This window comes from Lycium barbarum, chromosome 9, assembly GCF_019175385.1.
Source record: "Lycium barbarum isolate Lr01 chromosome 9, ASM1917538v2, whole genome shotgun sequence".
Taxonomy (NCBI): domain Eukaryota; kingdom Viridiplantae; phylum Streptophyta; class Magnoliopsida; order Solanales; family Solanaceae; genus Lycium; species Lycium barbarum.
The window spans coordinates 12,032,288-12,054,109 of NC_083345.1; the positions used below are offsets into that span (position 1 = coordinate 12,032,288).

The following is a 21,822-nucleotide window of genomic DNA, read 5'->3' on the forward strand; positions in this document are numbered from 1 at the left end:
GAAAACCCATCATGTTTCATAAAATATCGTTATGTTTTGTAAATAAGGAAAACTATCGTCACGTTTCGTAAATATTTCTCCTTATCGTTATGTTTTGTAAATAAGGAAAACTATCGTCACGTTTCGTAAATATTTCTCCTTAATATGTGTATATACGTAACTTTCTCTTTTTTATCACCTTAAGTGGGACCAGGAAGAGTCCATAGTCCAAATAAAGTAGCTTTTCCTTTTTTGATTGCCTTAAGTGGGACCAGGAAGAGTCCATAGGCCAAATAAAGTGGCGCCTCATCCAACTTTCTTGTTGACAGTAGAATGTGAAGCCTGTAAACTTTTTTTGATAATCAAATAGAAATAAGTACAAAAATCTCTTTTACCAAAAAAAAGATCTCATCCTGAAGCTATCAGTAGGAAACTTTATAGCTTCAAGTCATCTAGCCACTGGATAGAAATTCATTTGTCTAATTCTACTTGCTAATTTAGGCTTCACAGCACTTCTACAAATGGACTCTTGAAGAATCAATCTACTAATCCCTTTAACTTATTGTACTAGTGCACTCATCTTGGATCCGCCCCGATTAGGAGAAAACAAACTTTCCGCATGTGGTACCGCATATTATATAACTGCTATTGATTTCTTAAACCCCAAAAACAAAATAAAAAAAAATTGATGATGAATTGAGAAGTTGCTGCACCAAAACCATGTTTTAATTTTTCATTTCAAGCAACCACAAAAGTTTTGTTTAATAAGCAACAGAACACCTTCAAACACTGTTTAAAACAACACCAGTAGACAACATTATCACTAAAAAAGGACACGACATATTGTGTTATAATAGGTGTTTCACATAACCACAAAAAAGTGTTTAAGTTGCTACATTTTGCTAGTATTTCTCTTCTTCTTCTTCTTCTGTATTGCAACGACATACTCCTTCATGATCTTTCTCTTAAAGCGTCTGCCACTCTTAGAAGTCAAACAGGTCCAACATCAACAACTCTATTTAACATCTTCAGCACCAACTCCATCAGCTTGAACAGTCACTACATCACTACTGGTTCTTCAATTCGTCCCTTGTGAACAGAAAAAAGAAGAAGAGAGAATTAAAATCACTATTGGTTCTTCAGTTAAGGTGTTTAGTAAAAATCATTACGTGAGTTATGATTGAGTGATTTGTTCAGTTGAATTCTTGGTGGTTGTTATCCCACATATCCGGGTAATAGACATTTGTAGTACCGCAGATGTCTTCATATTCACCGTCTCCGGTTGGATTTATATCCTTCAAAGGGCTGCTTGAAGTTGCTTTTTCAATTTTTGTCATACTTATAGTGTCCTCTTGCATTATGTCCATACTTTCTGCAAATTGAATACTGATTTTCTGGAAATTGTAGGGACGTCCACCGGGAAGCACACTTCTGGATGTATCACCACAAGGTTAAGATGTGTGCAGACCCGAGATGGAATAGGTGGGAATTGTGCGTTTATGGTCATCCCGGTGAGGCAGTTCGCCGGAGAGACCCGGGAACCCACTCGAGCATGCGATGTGCTAATTTTGGGCCCGGTCTACCATGCCCAAGAGGGGATGGTTGCGGGTTTGCTCATGGTATATATGAGCACTTCCTGCACCTGCACATTTTCCGCACTGAGATGTGCCCGCGTACATATTGCACCAAGACCCCGTGTTACTTTGCTCACTCCATGGAGCAGAAGAGAGCCTTCACCCAACGATGCCAACTGTCCTCTCAGGTAAATTTATAGGCTGGTTCCCCTCACCTCGCTTCATTGGAAAGAATTTTATTAATTGTGACGTGTTTGTCTTGAATTTAGGCTGTCCCATACCACCCGGGAGGCGGTAATGTACAGGACAACAATCTCGAGGGTGAGGCTACTGTGAAAAGAGTTCTTGACGGTCTCTTGGATGATGAATGGGAATGATAGGTTCTGGGAGATTACTTTACAGTATTATATGAGACTGGACAGTTTTTTGATAACATGATGTATTTTGAGACTCTAACAATTTTTGATAGCATGATGTATTTTGAGACTAAAAATTTTTGATAGCATGATGTATTTTGAGACTAACAATTTTTGATAGCATGATGTATTTTGAACAATTTTTGACAGCATGATGTATTTTGAGACGGGTAACAATTTTCGACAGCATTATATTGTTTTTTTAACTGAAAACATACAAACTAGAAACCATTAGAAGAATAAACGAATTAGTAAGATATGCAGTACCTGACTATTTGTGAACCAGTTGAGAAGGCAAATTCAAGCCATCCATTCACAGCAGGACTAGCTCATAGTGTTGGACCTAGGTAAATATCTCTCCCAGTATCCTCTCGTATCCAAAACTAATCTCCATCTCATACACAACGCGTGAAACTTTCAAGATGCTATATTTACTATTGCTTTATGGTCCTCTGTGTTTTTAGAGTCTATTTGCAGTTACTCTTTGCCCACACTGAAAATTCCTTTTGCATATTCAAATAATATGTTTGTGCATTAAGATGTCTTTTAAAGCTTGGCTGACAGCATATCAACTGCAGGAACCAGCCATTACGTGTATATAGCCTGGTAAAGTATGCAGCCACAACCCGAGGAGATACTGAGATATTCATGGAATTTGCGAGGGCTGGTTACAACGAGAAAATATGGGATCATGCAGCTGGTGTTCTTATCATTGAAGAAGCCGGTGGAGTGGTGACCGATGCAGGAGGGCATCCATTGGACTTCTCAAAAGGCGAATACTTAGAGGGACTTGATCGAGGTATAATTGCTTGCGCTGGAGCCAAACCACACGAAAAGATCATTCAGGCTGTAGATGCTAGCTGGAACTCCTCTAGCCTTTAACCTATTGTATGTTACTCAATGTTCAGCCTAAATGTGGTCAAATGGTGTGCATAAGGCCATATGTTGCAAATATAAATAAATGATACTAGCATTATTATACTGCAACTGTGGGCACTGACTACTGAACCATGAACTGATTCTGTACAGTAAAACCAAGGCAGATTAAAAAAAAGGGGAATATATAGATGCATACTCCCCACTCCCTAGCAACAGCAAGGTTTCTGCATATATAATGCTGGAAGAAGAACCCTTTTGCAAGACATGGCAAAAAGGAATTGGCTTCTGGTTCGAGTCACAGTAGATGGAGCAAGGAAATAGTGGCAAGGCCCTTAATTACAAGAAAGGTGCTAGCCAGCGGAAGATAAAGGCAGCTCAGTACATGAAGCGTCCTGTTCACGCAGGGTCTACCTGACCAGCAGAACCTACACAGCTCATTGTTGATTCCACAGCTCGAATGAGGTCAGACGTAGACAAGTTTACCACTGATCCAAGGCTCCCCTTCAAGGCGCTGACCAGCGGAAACTACACAAAATATTATTCACCTCCATCTGGTCATGCTGCAAATGACATCAGTATCTTCTAAGAGCGTCTCTACTCTGCTGAAACTTATAATCCTAGTGCTTGGAATATCAGGCTCACTGCTCTGCCCACTGCAAGAGTTCAAGAGCAGAGACCTAGAGTTTCGAGAGCCAGCACTTTTGAAGTTTGCAGGGAAATACAGCTCTATTAGTAATGCTGAAACAGTACCCAAGTTCTAACTTCTCTTTCATAATGTGTACATAATTTATCAAAAATGAAGTACAATACTATTCGAGTCTCAATTACCATGTGCGGAATGTTATAGATATTTTACTCTCTTCTTCTTACATTATACAAAGATCTTTTTTAAAAATAAAAAAATAAAAATTCTCTGAAGGAAAACCCCAATTGGAGGACATTATGCTAAAATTTTGAACAACGTGAATGGATCTCTTATTTGATTTGGAGCAAAAAGCAAGAATAAGAAAGGGAGCAGGGGTGTTGCGGGGGTTAAAATTCAATAAAAGGTCTACACCAGCGTGTGGGAATTTAATTCATTAAAAGAATGCATTAATTGAACTCTGAAAATACCACCTTAGTAGACATATGGAAAATTGGGAGCATCTGCAAAAGTGAGTGAAATTCAATAGGGTGGGCATTGTAGGTCCTTTTCTTTTGATGTCCCTGCCTGCTGCTTTTCTTGTCACCACTTTCTGTAGCTTCTTACTCTCTACTTGTCTCCAAATGATTAGCATGAACAAAGAAACAACAACAATACCTGCAATATCAGACTTCAAATCTGTAGAGTCTACTTAACTGCCCTCCACAGATTCTAGGCTTTCGACATAATTAATGACTTTAAACCTACCCACTAAACTTCTCCTTTGAAAGCTCCGAGTTCTTTTTGTGAAAGGATTGTATGATAAGAGTTCAAGTGACAACCCATTCGGGTAACCAAAAAGAAGTTCACTGTCCCTCCATGATCCAACGGGTCGTGCTAGCTTAGAGAAGGGCGAAAAATCAAATTGCTTAGTCCAAGACTCAGCTGCACCTTGTTGTTTAGTCATCATCCATACCTCGTAGTGGTTCACATTAATACCATCCCCAAAATAGATTATCATAGAAAGACAACCCTTTAGTACCACAAGCTTCTGGAAAGTGAGGTTAGTGACAATATCAGGATTAGGCAGCGTAATTTTCCCAAAGACTTGATTAAACAAATCAAAAGAAGTAATTATATCCCGTCCATTATCATTACTATACGACATCCAATACAAGCACCCGTTAAGAGTAACAGCAGACCCGCCCTTGGGTAGCAAACCATGAAGAACATCAGCTCCTATCTCTTCCCAAGAATCGGAATTCATCGAGTAAACCCAAACCTTAGCGTTACTATTCTTACTAGATGAAGGAACCTTGACAACCTTGTATTCATGAGTCTCAGGTACAAAACCAAGCATTATATAAGGGAAAAAAGGGTCAGAATAAAAGGAGACACAATCAGGTGATTCAAGAAACCTATACTTTCTCGTAGCAGGATTCCACAAGATAATGTTAGAAGTCCTATTGAAATGAACACATAACAATCCATTACAAGAACCCACAACCCGTACCTCATCATCAGGACTACACGGAAATGGCAAATCAACAACAACAACAACAGAAGAAGAAGACAGATCAGCAAAGTCTTCAATTTTGTACACCTCATCAATCTCCTCTTTAACAGTAGTAGTTTTGTGATGATCAAGAGAGAAGAAAGAAATAGTAGGGGTGTCTCTAGGACCTCTATCGCTAACTCTAAGGAGCATTTCATGAGTGTGACGCAAATGCAGTTGAGTGAAATCAGGGGTGATGAGGAAAGCATACCATGACTTGGAAACTGTTTGGAATCGTAACAGTGACTTAACAGGAAGGCGAAAGAGGATTTCAAGAATTACATCTCCCGGAAGAGAGCAACTCCCTAATTTTGCACTTTCATCACTCATTGAAAGCTGGCCGCACAATTGCTTTTCCCAATCCACGTTTTGATTAAATCAAATCTTCCAAGGGATTCAGTTTTATTTAGGGAAAAAAGAACCAAGGGCCTGTTTGGAATTGGGCTTAATTGGAATTGGGAAAAGGGTCAAATATAACCCCCTCTACTTTACTTTATTGGTTAAATATATCATCCGTTAGTCAAAATACCTAAATATACCTCTCTGTTAACTAAAATTGTTAAATATACCCCTACATGGATGGAAATACTCAAATTAGATGAAATTAACCATTTAACTTAAAAAATTCGTGTCCCGTAATTTTAACCGACCCGAACCACTTAAAAGTTAAAATTCAACCATTCAATCTCTAACATCTCACTAATGGTCATAGAAGAGTCCCATAATAACACCGTCAAAATCGATACATTCAGTACTGGTCTGCTTGAAACAATTAGAACCACTTCTTCCATTGATTTGTTCATCTCGTTATTGTAATGAGTGGAGAATGCTAACATAAATCTTCAGACAAATCTTCACAGAGATCAGAAAATTTCACCAAAAAGTGGAACAAAAAAAAAACCGTCACAAACTTCGTGCACGTCATCACCCTTCCGGAACCTTCCATTTTCTTCATCTTCTCTTCTCAAAGACACTTCTAATTCCAATTTCAAAACTCCCAAAAATCATTCACGAAAAACAAAATTTCACTTCTTCTTCTTCTCCTTCCCCGTATCGCCAGCCGGAATTCTTCATCCCCTCGAAAACCACACCGATATCCTCCGTCCAACCCCGCCGTGGTGGAAGCATAATAAAGTCGAGTGTTGCTCGTAGATTAAAGGCGTTCGAGCTCGAACAATCAAAATTAGCACAAATTTATGGGTCGGGTCGGGTTAAAATTATGGGGCATGCGTTTTTTAAGTTAAATGGTTAATTTCATCTAATTTGGCTATTTCCATCCATGTAGTGGTATATTTAACAACTTTAACTAACAAAGGGATATATTTAGGTACTTTGGCTAACGGAGGGTATATTTAACCAATAAAATAAAGTAGAAGGGGTATATTTGGCCCTTTTCCCAATTGGAATTCGATTAACTGCATAATCTTCTTTGATGTTGTTACCATGATTCGGGGATCGCGTGAATGTATAATGTATAAGGTAATAATCTGAAAGGGCGCTGGAAAGAAAAAAAAAGAACACGAGACTAAGGAAATTACCTTATTTTTCTTATTGTTAATTTTCAGCCATACTAACGAAATTCAGCTTAGGAGTCTTAAAATTGTGATTAGTTGACCAAAATTACTTTGGTCATCATGAGATAAACCAAATCATTTGCTAGACTCGGATCCTATTGGAATTAAAAAAAAAGAATATGAGAGAATATTTTTCTTGTATATTTCTGTATATTTTCAATGATGTACAGTGTCCCTATAAATAGGAAGAAAAGGAATCACTACCTATACACTTGTCACTACCTAATTCGTATGACTACTATACACTTGTCATTACTTAATTTGTCTATGTCTAACAGATTTATTTGTTGTACAAGAAATGAAAATTATGTACTATTCTTCTAGAAAGACCTATGTACTATGTGTAATTCCTCTTATCCTTTTGCTGAGTTGAAATGGGCTCATGTAGTCTGTTGGGCCATCAGTTGAAGAGAGTGAAGTCTGGGCCCAATGAAGTTTGAACCCAAATACTTGAGCCAACCTGTGTTATGTAGTATTGTGTTTGTAGCCTTTATTGATTCTTTAAGTTTCCGTCATTTCTTCATCAACTAAAGACTCCATCTTTGTCTTGTCCGCAATCTTACCAGAATTTGCTTGATCTGATCCGATATTTCCATTAACACCCCCCCCCCTCAAGTTGGAGGGGGCTGTAAGCAAACCCAACTTGCCTAAAATGTTCCGATGAGAAGGATCGGTGAGTGGTTTAGTGAATAGATCGGCCAACTGAGATGCTGAAGGAACAAATGTGAGAGAAATTAGACCGGCTAGAAATTGTTGCCTGACAAAATGGCAATCCAAATCCACGTGTTTCGTTCTCTCATGAAACACGGGATTTTTAGCGATGTGTATCGCAGCTTGGGAATCGGAGTAGAGTGGAATAGGTAAAGCCGGAGAAATTGAAAGATCTTCAAATAATCGAACCAACCATGTAATCTCTGCAACCACTCTACGCATGGATCGATATTCGGCTTCAGCCGATGAAAGTGACACTGAGGGCTGTTTTTTGGATTTCCACGAGATCGGACAATTACCAAAACTGATGAAGTAGCCACTAATAGATCGTCGTGTCTCCGAGCAGGTGGCCCAATCCGCATCGCAGAAGGCTAACAATTTGAAGGTAGGAGAAGATGTCATAAATAGTCCAAGACCCGGATCGGAACCTCAGAACATGGATTGCAGCATCAAAATGGGGTTGTCTTGGAGTTTCCATGTATTGGCTTAGATGTTAAACACAGAAGGACAAATCAGGACGGGTATGTGTCAAAAAGTTTAATTTTCCAATCAAGCGTCGGTAAATTGTTGAATCAGATAATAACCGTCCTTTTGTTGTTGTTAATTTTTTAGATGGATCCAGTGGTGAAGAAACAGGACGAGAATGAATACAATTGAACTCAGTGAGCAGTTCCATGGCAAATTTCCTTTGACTCAAGATCAAGCCCTGTGGTTCTCAGAGCACTTCCATACCCAAAAAATAATGTAAGCTCCCAAGATCTTTAATTTTGAAATCCATATCTAAAAATGCTTTAATGTTGTGGATCTCAGCTGCATCATTACCAGTAAGAACAATATCATCTACGTAAACTGCTAAAATAGTGATAGTAACCTTATTTCTCTTAAAAAATAGACTGTAATCATTTAGAGAGTGTGAATATCCCTTAAAGCTAAGGGCAGAGGTTAATCTTGCATACCACTGTCGTGATGCTTGTCGTAACCCATAAAGGGATTTTCTCAATTTACAAACCAAGTTAGGATTCGAATTCTGCATCCCAGGAGGAAATTTCATAAAAACATCTTCATCAAGTTCTCCATGTAGGAAAGCATTATCAACATCTAGTTGAAATAGGCCCCAATTCCTCTTAACTGCCACTGCTAACAGACACCTAATGGTCGTCATTTTAACCACTGGACTAAATGTTTCATGAAAGTCGATGCCTTCCCTTTGAATGTCACCCCTTATCACTAGTCTGGCCTTTAATCTCTCAACGGTGCCATCAGACTTGAGTTTCACTTTATACACCCATTCGCATGGTAAGGCTTTGTGACCCTTAGGTAATTCGACTATCTCCTAAGTTTTGTTTAATGTCAAAGCACTTATCTCTTTGGACATGGCCTGTTGCCATCCAGGATGTAGGCTGGCCTGTGAAAAACTGGTTGGTTCTTGAACATGGGATAGAGAACTTAGGAAATGTTGGTTAGATGGGGATAAAGAAGTGAAGGAAAAAGAAGTAGGATGAATTGTAGATTGAAGACATGAGTTAGAAACATCTGTTAGGTGCACTGCATTGCAAACATAATCTTCCAGCTAAGAAGGTGTTTGAGTGGCTCTGGTTGATTGTCTTAAAATGACAGGATTAGGAGGAGGTAAGATTGGGGATGGCAGGTGAGGATGAGATGAAGTGAGAGAAGGAGGAGGAGAATGAGTAGGTGAAGTAGGGATTGATATGTGTGGAGGAGTGGGTTAAGGAGGTTTAACTGGATCAAGGTCCAACTCAGGAAAATGAGGTGAAGGAATATGAATTGGTAAAGTAAAAGGAATGGGAAATAAGGGACTGTTGGAGTTTATAGTAGAGAAAGGATAAATATTTTCATGAAAGATGACATTTCGGGAAATAAAAACTTTGTTTGTGTCAAGGCTAAGTAACTTATATCCCTTTTTCCCAAAAGGGTAGCCTAGAAAAACTGATGGTTCTGCCCTTGGAGAGTGTTTAGATTTGCCTTGCGATAAAGTAGAAGCATAGGCTAAACATCCAAAGCATTTTAAAGCAGAATATTATGGTTTGGTACCAAATAACTTCTTAAAAGGAGTTTGAAAATTTAGTATTTTAGTAGGGCATCTATTGATAAGATATGTAGCAGTTATTAAACTGTCTCCCCAGAATTTGTAAGGGAGATGAGATTGAAACAGTAAGGCTCTACAGACCTCTAAAAGATGCCTATGTTTTCGCTCGACTATTCCATTTTGTTAAGGGGACTCAACACAAGAGGTTTGATGTACAATGCCTTGTGATTTTAAAAACTCTGCAGATTCATAACTAGAACCTAACTCCAGAGCATTATCTGATCTGATCTTTTTTACTTTCTTATCAAACTGTCTTTCAATCATAAGTAGAAAAGATTTGAGGATTGGAAAAGCATTGCTTTTAATAGATAGAAGAAAGGTCCGGGTACCTCTACTGTAGTCATCAACTATGGTCAAAAAGTATTTGAAATTATCATAGGTAGGAAGCTTATACGGGCCCCAAGTGTCAATGTGTATTAAGTCAAAAGGTGCTTTGGAAGTAATGCAACTGTTAGGATATGGTTATTTAGATTGTTTTGCTAATGGACAAATACTGCAAGGAACATCAAACTTAGAACAAAAAGAAATAGGAATTGCATTGATATTCTTTATATTGGATAAGAGCATATGGCCTAACCTAATGTGCCATAGCCTACTAGATACATCAGAAACAGTAGCTAAAGACAAACTAAATGGCCTAAGGCCTTTAAATTTGGAAACAGAATTAAACGAAACAGTAGAGGACTTGATAGGCTTGATAGACTTGGACTTGACAGACTTCAAAGCTTCTATGGGACTGGTTTTGAGCACATAAAGACCCCTGTGACTCCTACCAAGGACCATGGGGCTGTTCATTGAAGGGCCCTGCATTAGACAATGAGAAGAATTTAACATTAGTAAACATTGGAACTGAACACATAGCTTGTGGACTGAAAGAAGATTATAGTGGAAACTAGGAATGAACAACACATCATGAATGAAAAACTGAGTAAAGAGTTTGACAGAACCTGCATGAGTGACCTTAACCTTGTGTGAATTAGGAAGATTAACAAAGATTGGTTTAGGTAAAAGAAATAAAGAAATGAAAAAGTGTCTGTTGAAACACATGTGCTCAGTAGCACTTGAGTCAATGATCCAAGAGTTTTTATCTATGTGGTTGTTTTTAAAGTTTGAAGAAAAAGAGAAAGGAAGTAGTTTTATACCAGCACAGTTTCCACTATCTTCTGGTTGTGCATCATTGTTGTGTTCCTTCCCTTTCATTTTACTAAGCATGTTAACAAGTTGCTGAATCTGGTCTTGACTGAGAGACTTTCCAGTTTCCTCTCCTTCAGGGTTATAGAAAAATTGTCCTCTATTTCCTTTATTGTGCATGACTGCATTTCCTTGAGCAAAATTCTGATTGTTCTTTGTCTTTGTAAACTTAAAACTAGCAGGAAATCCATGAATCTTATAGCATTGCTCAATGGTATGACCAAGTTTCTTACAGTATCTGCACATGAGATGTGATTTCTTGTTGTTATAAAACCCTTTTTGACCCTTTCCAGCATCATTATAAAAGGGTCTTTGATTTCCCTGTCCTGCAGCTATAAATGGTGAACTTTCACCTTGGTATGATGATTTCTGAGTGTTATGTCCAGCAACCAAAAAAGATGAAGAATCACCAGGGTATTTAGGTGTAGAGTGCATTTCCCTTTGTTTCTCCTCTTGCATTAAGAGTGTATAGGCATTAGCAATAGAGGGAAGAGGGGAAATCATCACAATGTTACCTCTAGCCCCACAATAAGTGTCATTTTGTCCAATAAGGAACTTAACCAGCCTCTCATCTTGCTTAGCTTTGACTGCCTTTCCTTTTGCTTCACAGATGCACACACAAGAGCAGTTAATGAAGGTATCCATGTTGTCCAGCTCATCCCATAGCCTTTTCATCTTGGTATAGTAAGTAGCTATGTCATTTGGCACTTGTATAAGATCACCTAACTCCTTTTGGAGTTGGAACAGCTTGGCACCACTGCTTTGTCCAAATCTTGCTTCCAGATCTTTCCAAATATCCTGAGCAGTGTAGAATAGATGACACTCTCAGAGATCTCTCTTGAGAGTGAGTTTAGGATCCAAGAAATAACCATTGTTTGCTCTTGTCCATGCTTTGTGCAGGTCTGAATCTCCTTCTGGTTCTGGAGAAGTTCCACTGATGAAACCAGCTTTGTTCTTAGCATTGAGAGCAATGAGCATGGCTCTCCTCCATCCAGCAAAACCCTTACCATTAAATGGAGTGTTCACTAGTAGACTTCCTGGCGAATCAGATGGTGATATGAAATAAGGGTGTGAAGCATTCACAACCTCAGTGGTGACTGTTGTGGGTGCAGCTATTGGAAGATCTTGGTTATTCATGGTGAAAGTTCAAATGAAAAGAAGGAATAGAAGATTGTGATTAGGTTTAGAGCAAAAAAAAAAATGAAGAGTAGGATCTTTTATAGAACCTGCTCTGATACCATATTGGAATTAAAAAAAAAAGAATATGAGAGAATATTTTTCTTGTATATTTCTGTATATTTTCAATGATGTACAGTGTCCCTATAAATAGGAAGAAAAGGAATCACTACCTATACTTTTGTCACTACCTAATTCGTATGACTACTATACACTTGTCATTACCTAATTTGTCTATGTCTAACAGATTTATTTGTTGTACAAGAAATGAAAATTATGTACCATTCTTCTAGAAAGACCTATTTACTATGTGTAATTCGTCTTATCCTTTTGCTGAGTTGAAATTGGCTCATGTAGTTTGTTGGGCCATCAGTTGAAGAGAGTGAAGTATGGGCCCAATGAAGTTTGAACCCAAATACTTGAGCCCACCTATGTTATGTAGTATTGTGTTTGTAGCCTTTATTGATTCTTGAAGTTTCCGTCATTTCTTCATCAACTAAAGACTCCATCTTTGTCTTGTCCGCAATCTTACCAGAATTTGCTTGATCTAATCCGATATTTCCATTAACAGATCCAGGTGTTGTTTTTCTTCTTATAAATAATGGTTGGTGTTACAAATGACTGGTAATGTAGAATCAAAGATTTTTTGTTGGTCCTTTTAAAGTTTCTCATTAACCTAAATTGAAAGAAGAGATAATTTGTTACTAATCCATCGCGTAATAGGATTTGCAACAAATTTTACTGTTTAACTTTTTGTGGATAATTCATGTTTATTTAGCAGTGAAATAACTTAATGTATAAAAGAATATTGATAATTTTCATTTGTTAAAATAAGTGTAACAGAAAAAATAATGACACTTGATTGAGAATATATTTTATTTTCTACTATCTCATACTTGTTATTTCATTTGCATTTGACCAATGTGACATTTAACATTATACTATAATTGATTTTGCTTTGTTTCTAATTTCTTTCGCTATTAATATTTTTCTTATTTAACAAATTTATATACTTAAATTTTTTGTCAAGTTGAAAGTAAATAAAAGTATAAATTAGATTCTTTTGCTAATTATTTAACTCAAAATTATAAGTATTTGCTTGCAATACCAAAGGAAATAATTTATTTATCTTAATTCAAATTCTTTATATTTGTTCATTATAAATGAAATATTTAATTGTAATTATAATTTTATTCCATGAGAATTCTATACGAACTTTATCTATACTATATTAAAAGCACGAAGGGTCTTAGAAATATTGTTTGAACTTTTTGCCCTTCATTAAAAGACTCTACAATAGATGAAATAGTCATATACCATTTTCTAATATTTAGGACTTTAAAACTATTAAATTTTTTATTTATTTGGACTATAAGAGTCCCTAAAATTTTGATAGACAATCACTAATTGAGAAGTTGTCACTTATGATTTTTGTTTATAATATTTCACATGCAATTAATAATTTGAAATTGACTTATTTACAATTCTTGATAGTGTCTATGACGGCAGAAATAAATTTGCTTGTGATTTGAGGTAAGCTTTCTAAATTTTTAATCTGTTGTTGAAGTTACAATTATGTTTGATTTGGCAAAGCTCATATATTTGCTTCTTTATTCCATATTCTTTAGCATAAAATCTTGATATGTGTATGACTGCAGAAACACGTTTGTTGTGATTTGAGGTAAGCTTTCTAAATTTTTAATTTGTTCTTGAAGTTATACGATAATATATGATCGTATATTTTTGATAGACAATCGCTAATTGAGAAGTTGTCAGTTATGATTTTCGTTTATAATATTTCATATAAAATTAATACTTTAAAATTGACTTATTTACAATTCCTGAAAGTGTGTGATGGCTGAAACAAATTTGCTTTTGATTTGAGGTAAGCTTTCTAAAAATTTAACTTGTTCTTGAAGCTACAATTTTATTTGATCCGACAAAGCTCTTATATTTGCTTCTCCATTCCATATTCTTTAACATAAAATCTTGATAGTGTCTATGCCTACAGAAATAAATTTGCGTGTGATTTGAGGTAAGCTTTCTAAATTTTAATCTATTGTTGAAGTTAAAAGATAATAGACGATCGTGTATTTTGATAGAGAATCTTCTAATTGAGAAGTTGTCAGCTGTGATTCTTGTTTATAATGTTTCATATACCACTATATGAAAGGCAATTCGTTGCCTCATCGAATTCTTTAATAATAGCTTTTACACCGCATGAACATTATACTAGCTTTATAGACGTAATTGCATTATTGAAAGCCATCATAGTTTAAAAAATATCTGTTGCCGATGTATTTCACATATTGAACAAGGACATGTCACTAATTACTGCATATTCCTTTCCACTATTTTTGCATATATATGTGGATGAATGTGAGGTGAATAGGGTTGAATAGAAGGTATGAATGTTTTAAGTTTTGTTTTTTGTTTTTGTATTATTATAGTTTGAATTGACTCTTGAGATTTGTTTGTTTCTCTTTGGTTAAAAATTGTTGTCTTGAAAAAAATATTTATTTCAATGGTAGAAGCTCTCATAACAGGATAAGCGTAATGATTGGGGTTAGAAATAAGTTGAAAGAGTATGTAATTAGAAGCAGATCTAGAATTTTGAGTTTGCCGAGTTCTAGAAAAAGTAGCTTATAATTAATTTATATATATTAAGTGAATTTATTAACACAAAATATAAATTTTTAGCTAAAACTATTAAATTTTATCGAACCTATAGCTAAAACTCGAACTATTTGTCTCTGCATTCGATGTGTAGCGTGGACGAACATGAGAAGGTATAGGCAAATAATTTAGATTATTTGAAATTTGAACTTTTTAACCAGAAAGTCTTTTAGATTGAGGAGGAAACAAAGAGAGGGAGAAAGAACAGAGTTGAGCAATGACAAGAAGTTTTGATCAATTTATGTGTTAACTGCCAAATGCCTATATAAGTGACTGCTAGATTATTTTTTGTAAATACAGTTCAATGAAGCATCATTTAGTTATTAGTTTACGAGATTTACACATTTAGTTATTAGTTTACGAGATTTACTTCCTCTCAAATTTTTGTAGTTAATTATTAAAAATTGCCATTTATATATTTGATTAAAAAAAATACATTGCCATTTGAAGTTGCTCGTCTTTCCAATCAAATCACAAAATTATTGATGTGCACATTACTCATGTGCTACACCTATATATCGTAGTTGGCCGTTCAAATTCTTAAGGGTATAGTTACATAGCAAAAAATCGTTCTTACATTTCAACTGTAGACTGTTCTTGGATCTACCTCGGAGCTACTATACGATAAATGAAGATGGAAAGCAAAGAAGAGCTAGGAAAAATATACCAATTAGTAAGTTGAAGAAATCTATAACTGATTGAGCGATTAAAGTTTTAGTAATTCGAAGAGGCTTCATAAAGGCATACAAAACTGCGAACTGCAATGATGTTCTTTGACTTTTGTTGTTGATTTTGCAGGTTCAGACAATATATAATCATTTGTCGCTCAACAAAGAAGTCATTTGAATAAGTTGATTGTTCATCAATTTTAGCTTGAACTTTTAATTTTTTTGTTACTCATGATTTCTGCAGTTTACTATAATTTTGTTTTAATCTGTTCGATTGTTATTATGGGTTGAATTGAATATTTCTTTTAAATAAATTTTCAAATATTTTTATCTATTTATATGATCTTACTGTCCTGTCTGTTTTAAAACGGGTGCGCACGTGATTCCATATACACTTGCAATGACAATTGAAATAGATTTGGCAAACGAATGTGTGACGATTAACAATTTAAGAAAATTTCTTTCTCAACAGGTAATAAGAAGTTTACTTATTCAAAGTAATTTAACAAACGGAATTAAAAATGCAATAAATCAAGACCATTGACTTCGTCCAAGAATGAACTACCAACTGAATATTTAGTTCTGAAAAGGTTAGATGGCGTTTTAATGATTTATTATGAACGTAGTTCTTAGCAAGATGTTTTCCAAATATTTTTTTCAAAAATATAAAAAAGGTGTTTGAAAATTATATCGATATTGCCAGTTATAACTTCTAAATTAAGATTTGGAACCTTTCGGACACTTCGAAATTTGTTTAGGTTTAGAAGTCTTTTTTGTATGTCTGGAGTTTTAACATATTAATCATTAGAAATACTTATTATTTTAGAACTTGCTACTTTTTATAGTAAAATGCAAACATATCATTTAAATAATATTTATGTTGTTCTTAAAAGCTTATTCTTACTAATATGAGGACACGCGCATACGCTAAAACTAGTAATTACTAAATGAAACAAGAAAATAACCAATAACTTCTACGTCTAAATTATTAACTTGCATTTTTTCTTTATTTTTTCCAATTCCCTAATAAATGGTATTTTAGGCTTTTCATTTTGTTTCAAAATAAGTGGTGTTTTAGGATTTCAAAAAGAAATTGATCTTATTCTTCCAAACTTACCCTTATTTATAATCAAGAATCATTAAATAGCTTTTCTTTTTCTAGACATTAATTAGGGTAAGTTAGTTAAAACACTCATAATTTTCTAAGAGTAAGCAATTTCTTAAGGGATGTGCATAAGATAAAAACATCACTTATTATGGAATGGAGGGAGTAACTAATAAGTTCTAGGCAAAATACATCAAAACACCCCTAAACTATACCCAAAATGTCGATATCACACTTAAATTATATAGACGACCCATTACACACCTAATATATTTTAAAGTGCTATTTATTACCCCTTAGAAGCTGATGTGGCAAAAATAAAAATTATAATTCAAAAATAGGCAAGTGAAATTAAAATAAAAATAAAAATGATTTTTAAATAATTCCTCCACCACTACTACCCCCAACCCCAACCCCACGCACCCCACCCCCTTCTCTTCTCATTTGTTATTAGTATGCTTCGCTGGAGCTGGAGCAGCAGCAGCAGCTCAAGATGAATGCTTGCCAACAAGGTGTGGTGATTCCGGTCCAGTAATTCGATTTCCATTCCGGCTCAAAGATCATCAGCCAGCTCACTGTGGCTACCCTGGTTTCGAACTATCTTGCACCGCCGATGATGTCACTCGATTCAACCTCCAGGCATCTGCAAAGAACGTTAACATCCCAATATCAAGCAGTGTTTTTGTTGAGGAAATTGATTACAATCCCAGGCAATAAAAGTATCAGATTTCAATGCTTCATGTTTTCCCAGGCAGATTCAAAACATAAACTCGTCTGTTTGGCCGTTTACCTTTGATCAGAACGCGTATGGTGGCTTCACTTTATTCAATTGTTCCTCATACAACAAGCACTCATTTGCTTATTCTCGGATCGATTACCTTAGCAGCGAAGCATACATCTTGAGAAATTTCTTCATTGTTATTAAACAATTAAGAAATTGCACGAACTGCCCTTCAAATGGACTGGAGAAATTGAAATTGCACGAACTGCCCTTCAAATGGACGTTTAAAAGAGATTTGGGTGATGTTAGTGATGGGGTAGTGGTTGAGGGGTTAGTGATGGAGAAGATGAAGAAGAAGAAGAAGAAGAAGAAGAAGAAGAAGGGTGGCGGGGGGGGGGGATGAGGGGTTATTTATATTTTACAATAAAGGAAAAATAAATTAACTAAAAGAAAAGAAAAATAATTTAAAATTTAAAATTTAAAAGAAATCTGATTTGGCGCTGACGTGGCAGGCGAGTGTATTACACTTTCCATTGTGCAAGTGGTCATCAGTTTGCAGGGGGTAAATAATTTCAGTTTTTAGATGTTCAGGTGTGTAATAGGTCGCCCGTATAGTTTAGGTGTTATATCGACATTTTGGGTATAGTTTAAGGGTGATTTGATGTATTTTGCCTAAGTTCTACTGTTACTTTGTTTTTCGTAACTTTAGGCCTTTTAACCAGACCCCAACCTGTACATATCAACCAAAGGAAAAGACATTCAAATAGGAGGAATCTTATCCTTGCCTCTATGTGGAGTACAAAGGATAAATAGGTCCTCCTTGTACAAATTGTGTCCTTTATAGCTCAGGACTGTGATATGATAGGATCTACATGTAAAGATAACAAAAGGAGAGTTAGTGTTCATGTACATAGCCAGCAGGCCATAGCAAAAAAGGAAAAACTACATGTTAATCATTATTGAATATGAACTCCTTCTTCTTGACTTTGATCATAAGATTAGGGAGTTGATCTTGATCAATCTTCAAGATGGCTTTGACTTGTCTTGGAATAAATTTTTCCTCAGTGAAGAAAATCTCAGTTTTCTCAATTTCTCCAATATTAAAGTGTCAGCAACACAATTAGCCTCTCTATAATAATGTTTTACCTTATAAGTTCCTTTTGCTAATAGGTTGATGATCTACTCCATTTCAGTTCTGATAGCCCATGGCCCTTTAATTTTCCTTTGATCAGATTGACCAAAATCATGGAGTCAGTTTCTATGGTGACATTATCAATGTGATTTGTCACACACCACTGGAGTCCTTTAAGGATGGCATTGGCCTCGGCTTATTATTGGTAGAAATCCTGAAATATGAGTAAAAAGCCATTCTCATATTTCCAATGTGATCTCTCAGAACACCACCACCTGCAGCTTCTCCGGGATTGGCCTTACAACAACCATCAGTGTTGAGTTTATACAAATTAGTGCTAGGTTTTTGCCAAGTGATGAATTTGGTATGTAGACTAGGAGTGGCCTTCTCCACCTTAATGCACATATCAGACCAATTTCCTTTAAAATTCAAACATTGAAACTGGCTATTAAGAACTAAAGTCATCAACCAAGTGACCCTCTCTTTAATCCTGAACATAGACATAGGAATACCATCAAATCTAGCAGAACATCTTCTTTTCCAAATTTCCCAACACAGGATTAGAGGAAGGCATTGAATCATCAAGGATTGAATCTCATTTTTTGCCTTGATCAGCCACCATTGCATGGTAGTGGATTTGAGTGATCCAGGTTGAATTTTGATGCCCAAGATGCTTCCAAAAAAGTGCCAAAGTTGTGCAATATCACTTTGAGCAAATAGGTGTTCAACATTCTCTTCATGTCCATCACTACAGTAGTTGCATTTGGATGGGCCTGTCACTCTAAACTTCTTGACCCTATCATCAGTAGCAATACCTTTTTTAAGTACTTTCATCATAAAAAAATGAAACTTTAAAAGGAATTTTAGAATGCCAAGTATTTCTAGCACTAAGAGAAGGCAATTTAGACTTCCTGATTATAGACCATGTTGATTTGCAGCTGAATTCACCATTTTGAGCAGGTGTCCAGATAGCTCTGTCCTTCTGCCCCTTATGAATATGGATCTAGAAAATGTTATGGATGAGTTTGTTGGGGATGGTAGCCCTGATAGCATCTTCTTTCCAATTTCCATCTTGACTAAATTCATCCACCATAATGTTTTTCGATTTCCTTCCTTGAGGAGTAATTTTGGCTAAAGGTCCCAGACCAGTCCAATTATCCCACCAGAAGGACACCTTGCCCTCACCAATTCTCCATAAGATATTTGGTTCACAGAGTTCTTTAATATTCATGAGCCTTCTCCATGTGTGAGATTGATCATAAGCACCCTTTCTGGCAACAGGATGAAGCCTTTTACAGTATTTGGCCTCAAGAAAATCTCTGAGAAGGGATTTGTTAGTCCTGAAATTCCACCAATTCTTGACAAAAAATGAGTCACAAAAGCTCTGGATCTTTCTGATACCAATACCACCCTCTGAATTGGGATAACATAGATCGTCCCATGCAATCCAGTGGTGCTTCTTCTTTCCATCAGCTTCACCCTAAAAAAAGTTAGCCATCAGGCTATCAATTTGTTTAAATGTGCCTTTGGTAGGTTGAACCACTGAGCATATATGAAGAGGGAGTGCAGCTAGGATAGCTTTAAGCATTACTGCTTTACCACCTGCAGAGAGAGTTTTAGTCTGCCAAGTGGTGACTTTCTTAGCCACTCTAACCACCAAATCACTAAAATAACAATTCTTTTTCTAACCAAGGAAGATAAGACTTCCTAAGTATTTCATAGGGAATCTGGTATGTGGGAAGCGTGTTCTAACCAAGGAAGATAAGACTTCCTAAGTATTTCATAGGGAATCTGGTATGTGGGAAGCGTGTAATTGCCCTGATATCATCTTTGAAGTGACTAGATGCCTTAGGATGAACCATAAAACCAGATTTATTCTTGTTCACCATCTGGCTAGACACCTTTTCATAAAGTCCCACAGTGTCCATCATCATAGTTAAGGACAAGGGATCACCAGAAGAGAAAAGTATGGTATCATCAGCAGAACACATGTCTGTGATAATGGGACCACCCTTCTTGTCTGTTTGGAAAGGAATGAAATGACATCCCAGGAGGTTGTCAGCATCTGAGTAAGCAGCTCAACTCCAATCACAAATAAAGAGGGGGACAAAGGATCACCTTGTTTTAAACCTCTAGTGGACTTGAAGAAACCGTGCCTAGCACCATTGATATTTATAGAGTACCAGTTATTGGACATTAATCTACACATCATCTGAACCCAATCCTCACTAAAACCCATTTGTCTTAACGTTTCACAAAGATACTCCCATGATACTCTATTATAGGCCTTTGCCATGTCAAGCTTCAAGGTCACATTGTCATTGGGATTTTTACCTTTCATATTGTGGACCATTTCTTGAGTCATAATAATGTTATCAGTGATGGACCTTCCCTTTATAAAGTCAGTCTGATTAGGAGACACTATCTTGTGCATCAAAGGATTCAATCTATTATTCAGGAGTTTAGAAATAATCTTACAGGAGAAATTACTGAGACTGATGGGCCTGAGCTCAGTAAATTGTTGAGGTTGATCCACTTTGGGAATTAGGATCAGACAAGAATGGGAAATGGATCTTGGGAGGGAATTACCAGTAAAAAAATCTAAGAATCATGGCATATAGATCCGCAACTATAATATCCCAACAATGTTTATAGAAGGTGCCATTAACCCCATCTAGTCCTGGAGAGCTATCAGAATTCATGCTAAAGACCACATCATTTACTTCCTGGATGGATGGTATTCTGCAAAGTTCATAATTATCATCATCATCAATAACCTTTAGTAAGCATCTGATCAGAGATAGATCACTAGGATCAGTGTCTTTTGAGAACTGTTTTTCAAAAAAGGAAATAGTTTTATCAGCTATCACTTGTTCACCTTCAATCCACTGGCCAGTGTCATCCTTGATCTTTTTTAGAATAAGCCTTCTTCTCGTAGACGTCATAACTGAATGAAAAAAACTTATTATTTAGGTCTCCTTCTTTGTGCCATTTGACACCAGATTTCTGTTTCCAGAAGGACTCTTCAATCTTGTATTGTCTGACAAGTCTGGCATTAGCTTCATTGAGATTCATTCTGTTGATCTCATTATTATCCTGTTGACATTTCTCTTCCATATCAGCAACAATGCTTTCCTTAACTTTAATGTTGTTGAAAATATCCCCCAAGTAATTTCTAGACCACCAAGACAGTTGCTTGTAAATGTTTTTTAGCTTTAGATGAAATTTCCACATTGGTGATCCATCCGTTGGGATTTGCCAGGCTTGTTTGACAACCTCTTGGAAACCAGGCTGCTCAACCCAAAAGTTAAGAAGCCTAAAGTATTTAGCATTAGTATTATTGGTGGAAGCAATAGAAACCAGTAGAGGTGCATGGTTAGACCCAGTTCTGACTAAATGGGTGATAGAAGTGTCATTGAATCTCTACACCCATTGTTGATTTGCCAAACCTCTATCTAATTTTTTCCAGATTCTTTGTCTTGGAGCCTAACCATTGCACCAAGTATATTTAGAACCGGTGTATCCCATATCCATGATATCACAGTCTTGCATGCAGTTCAAGAAAGGGATACTTTTAGAGGTATTATAAATATTTCCTCCCTTCTTCTCATCAGAATCCAGGATACAGTTGAAATCTTTAATGACCATTCCAGGGATTGTGACATTTAGTGGCAATATTTCTGATATCATCCCAAAGATCCATCCTCAGATTAGCATCACATTTGGCATAAACTAT

At 36.2% G+C, this 21,822-nt stretch overlaps 2 protein-coding genes across 7 annotated transcripts; one reads left to right on the forward strand and one right to left on the reverse strand.

The window, feature by feature from the left end:
• Nucleotides 1–687: 687 nt before the first annotated feature.
• LOC132609377 (F-box/kelch-repeat protein At3g23880-like) lies at nt 688–5,415 on the reverse strand. 6 transcript variants are annotated; one of them, XM_060323343.1, is made up of 3 exons: nt 3,965–5,415; nt 2,237–2,878; nt 688–1,068 (listed from the first exon to the last, which is right to left on the reverse strand). In XM_060323343.1, the coding sequence occupies exon 1, from the start codon at nt 5,353–5,355 to the stop codon at nt 4,183–4,185; it is 1,173 nt and encodes a 390-aa protein (XP_060179326.1). In that variant the 5' UTR covers nt 5,356–5,415; the 3' UTR covers nt 688–1,068; nt 2,237–2,878; nt 3,965–4,182. The 6 variants fall into 6 exon arrangements, with proteins under 6 accessions (XP_060179326.1, XP_060179327.1, XP_060179325.1 ...); XM_060323344.1 differs by having other exon boundaries at nt 1,149–2,878; XM_060323342.1 differs by lacking the exon at nt 2,237–2,878.
• LOC132611644 (PAP-specific phosphatase HAL2-like) lies at nt 2,228–2,851 on the forward strand. The gene is made up of 2 exons (XM_060326044.1): nt 2,228–2,316; nt 2,548–2,851. The coding sequence occupies exons 1-2, from the start codon at nt 2,228–2,230 to the stop codon at nt 2,849–2,851; spliced, it is 393 nt and encodes a 130-aa protein (XP_060182027.1).
• Nucleotides 5,416–21,822: the final 16,407 nt, after the last annotated feature.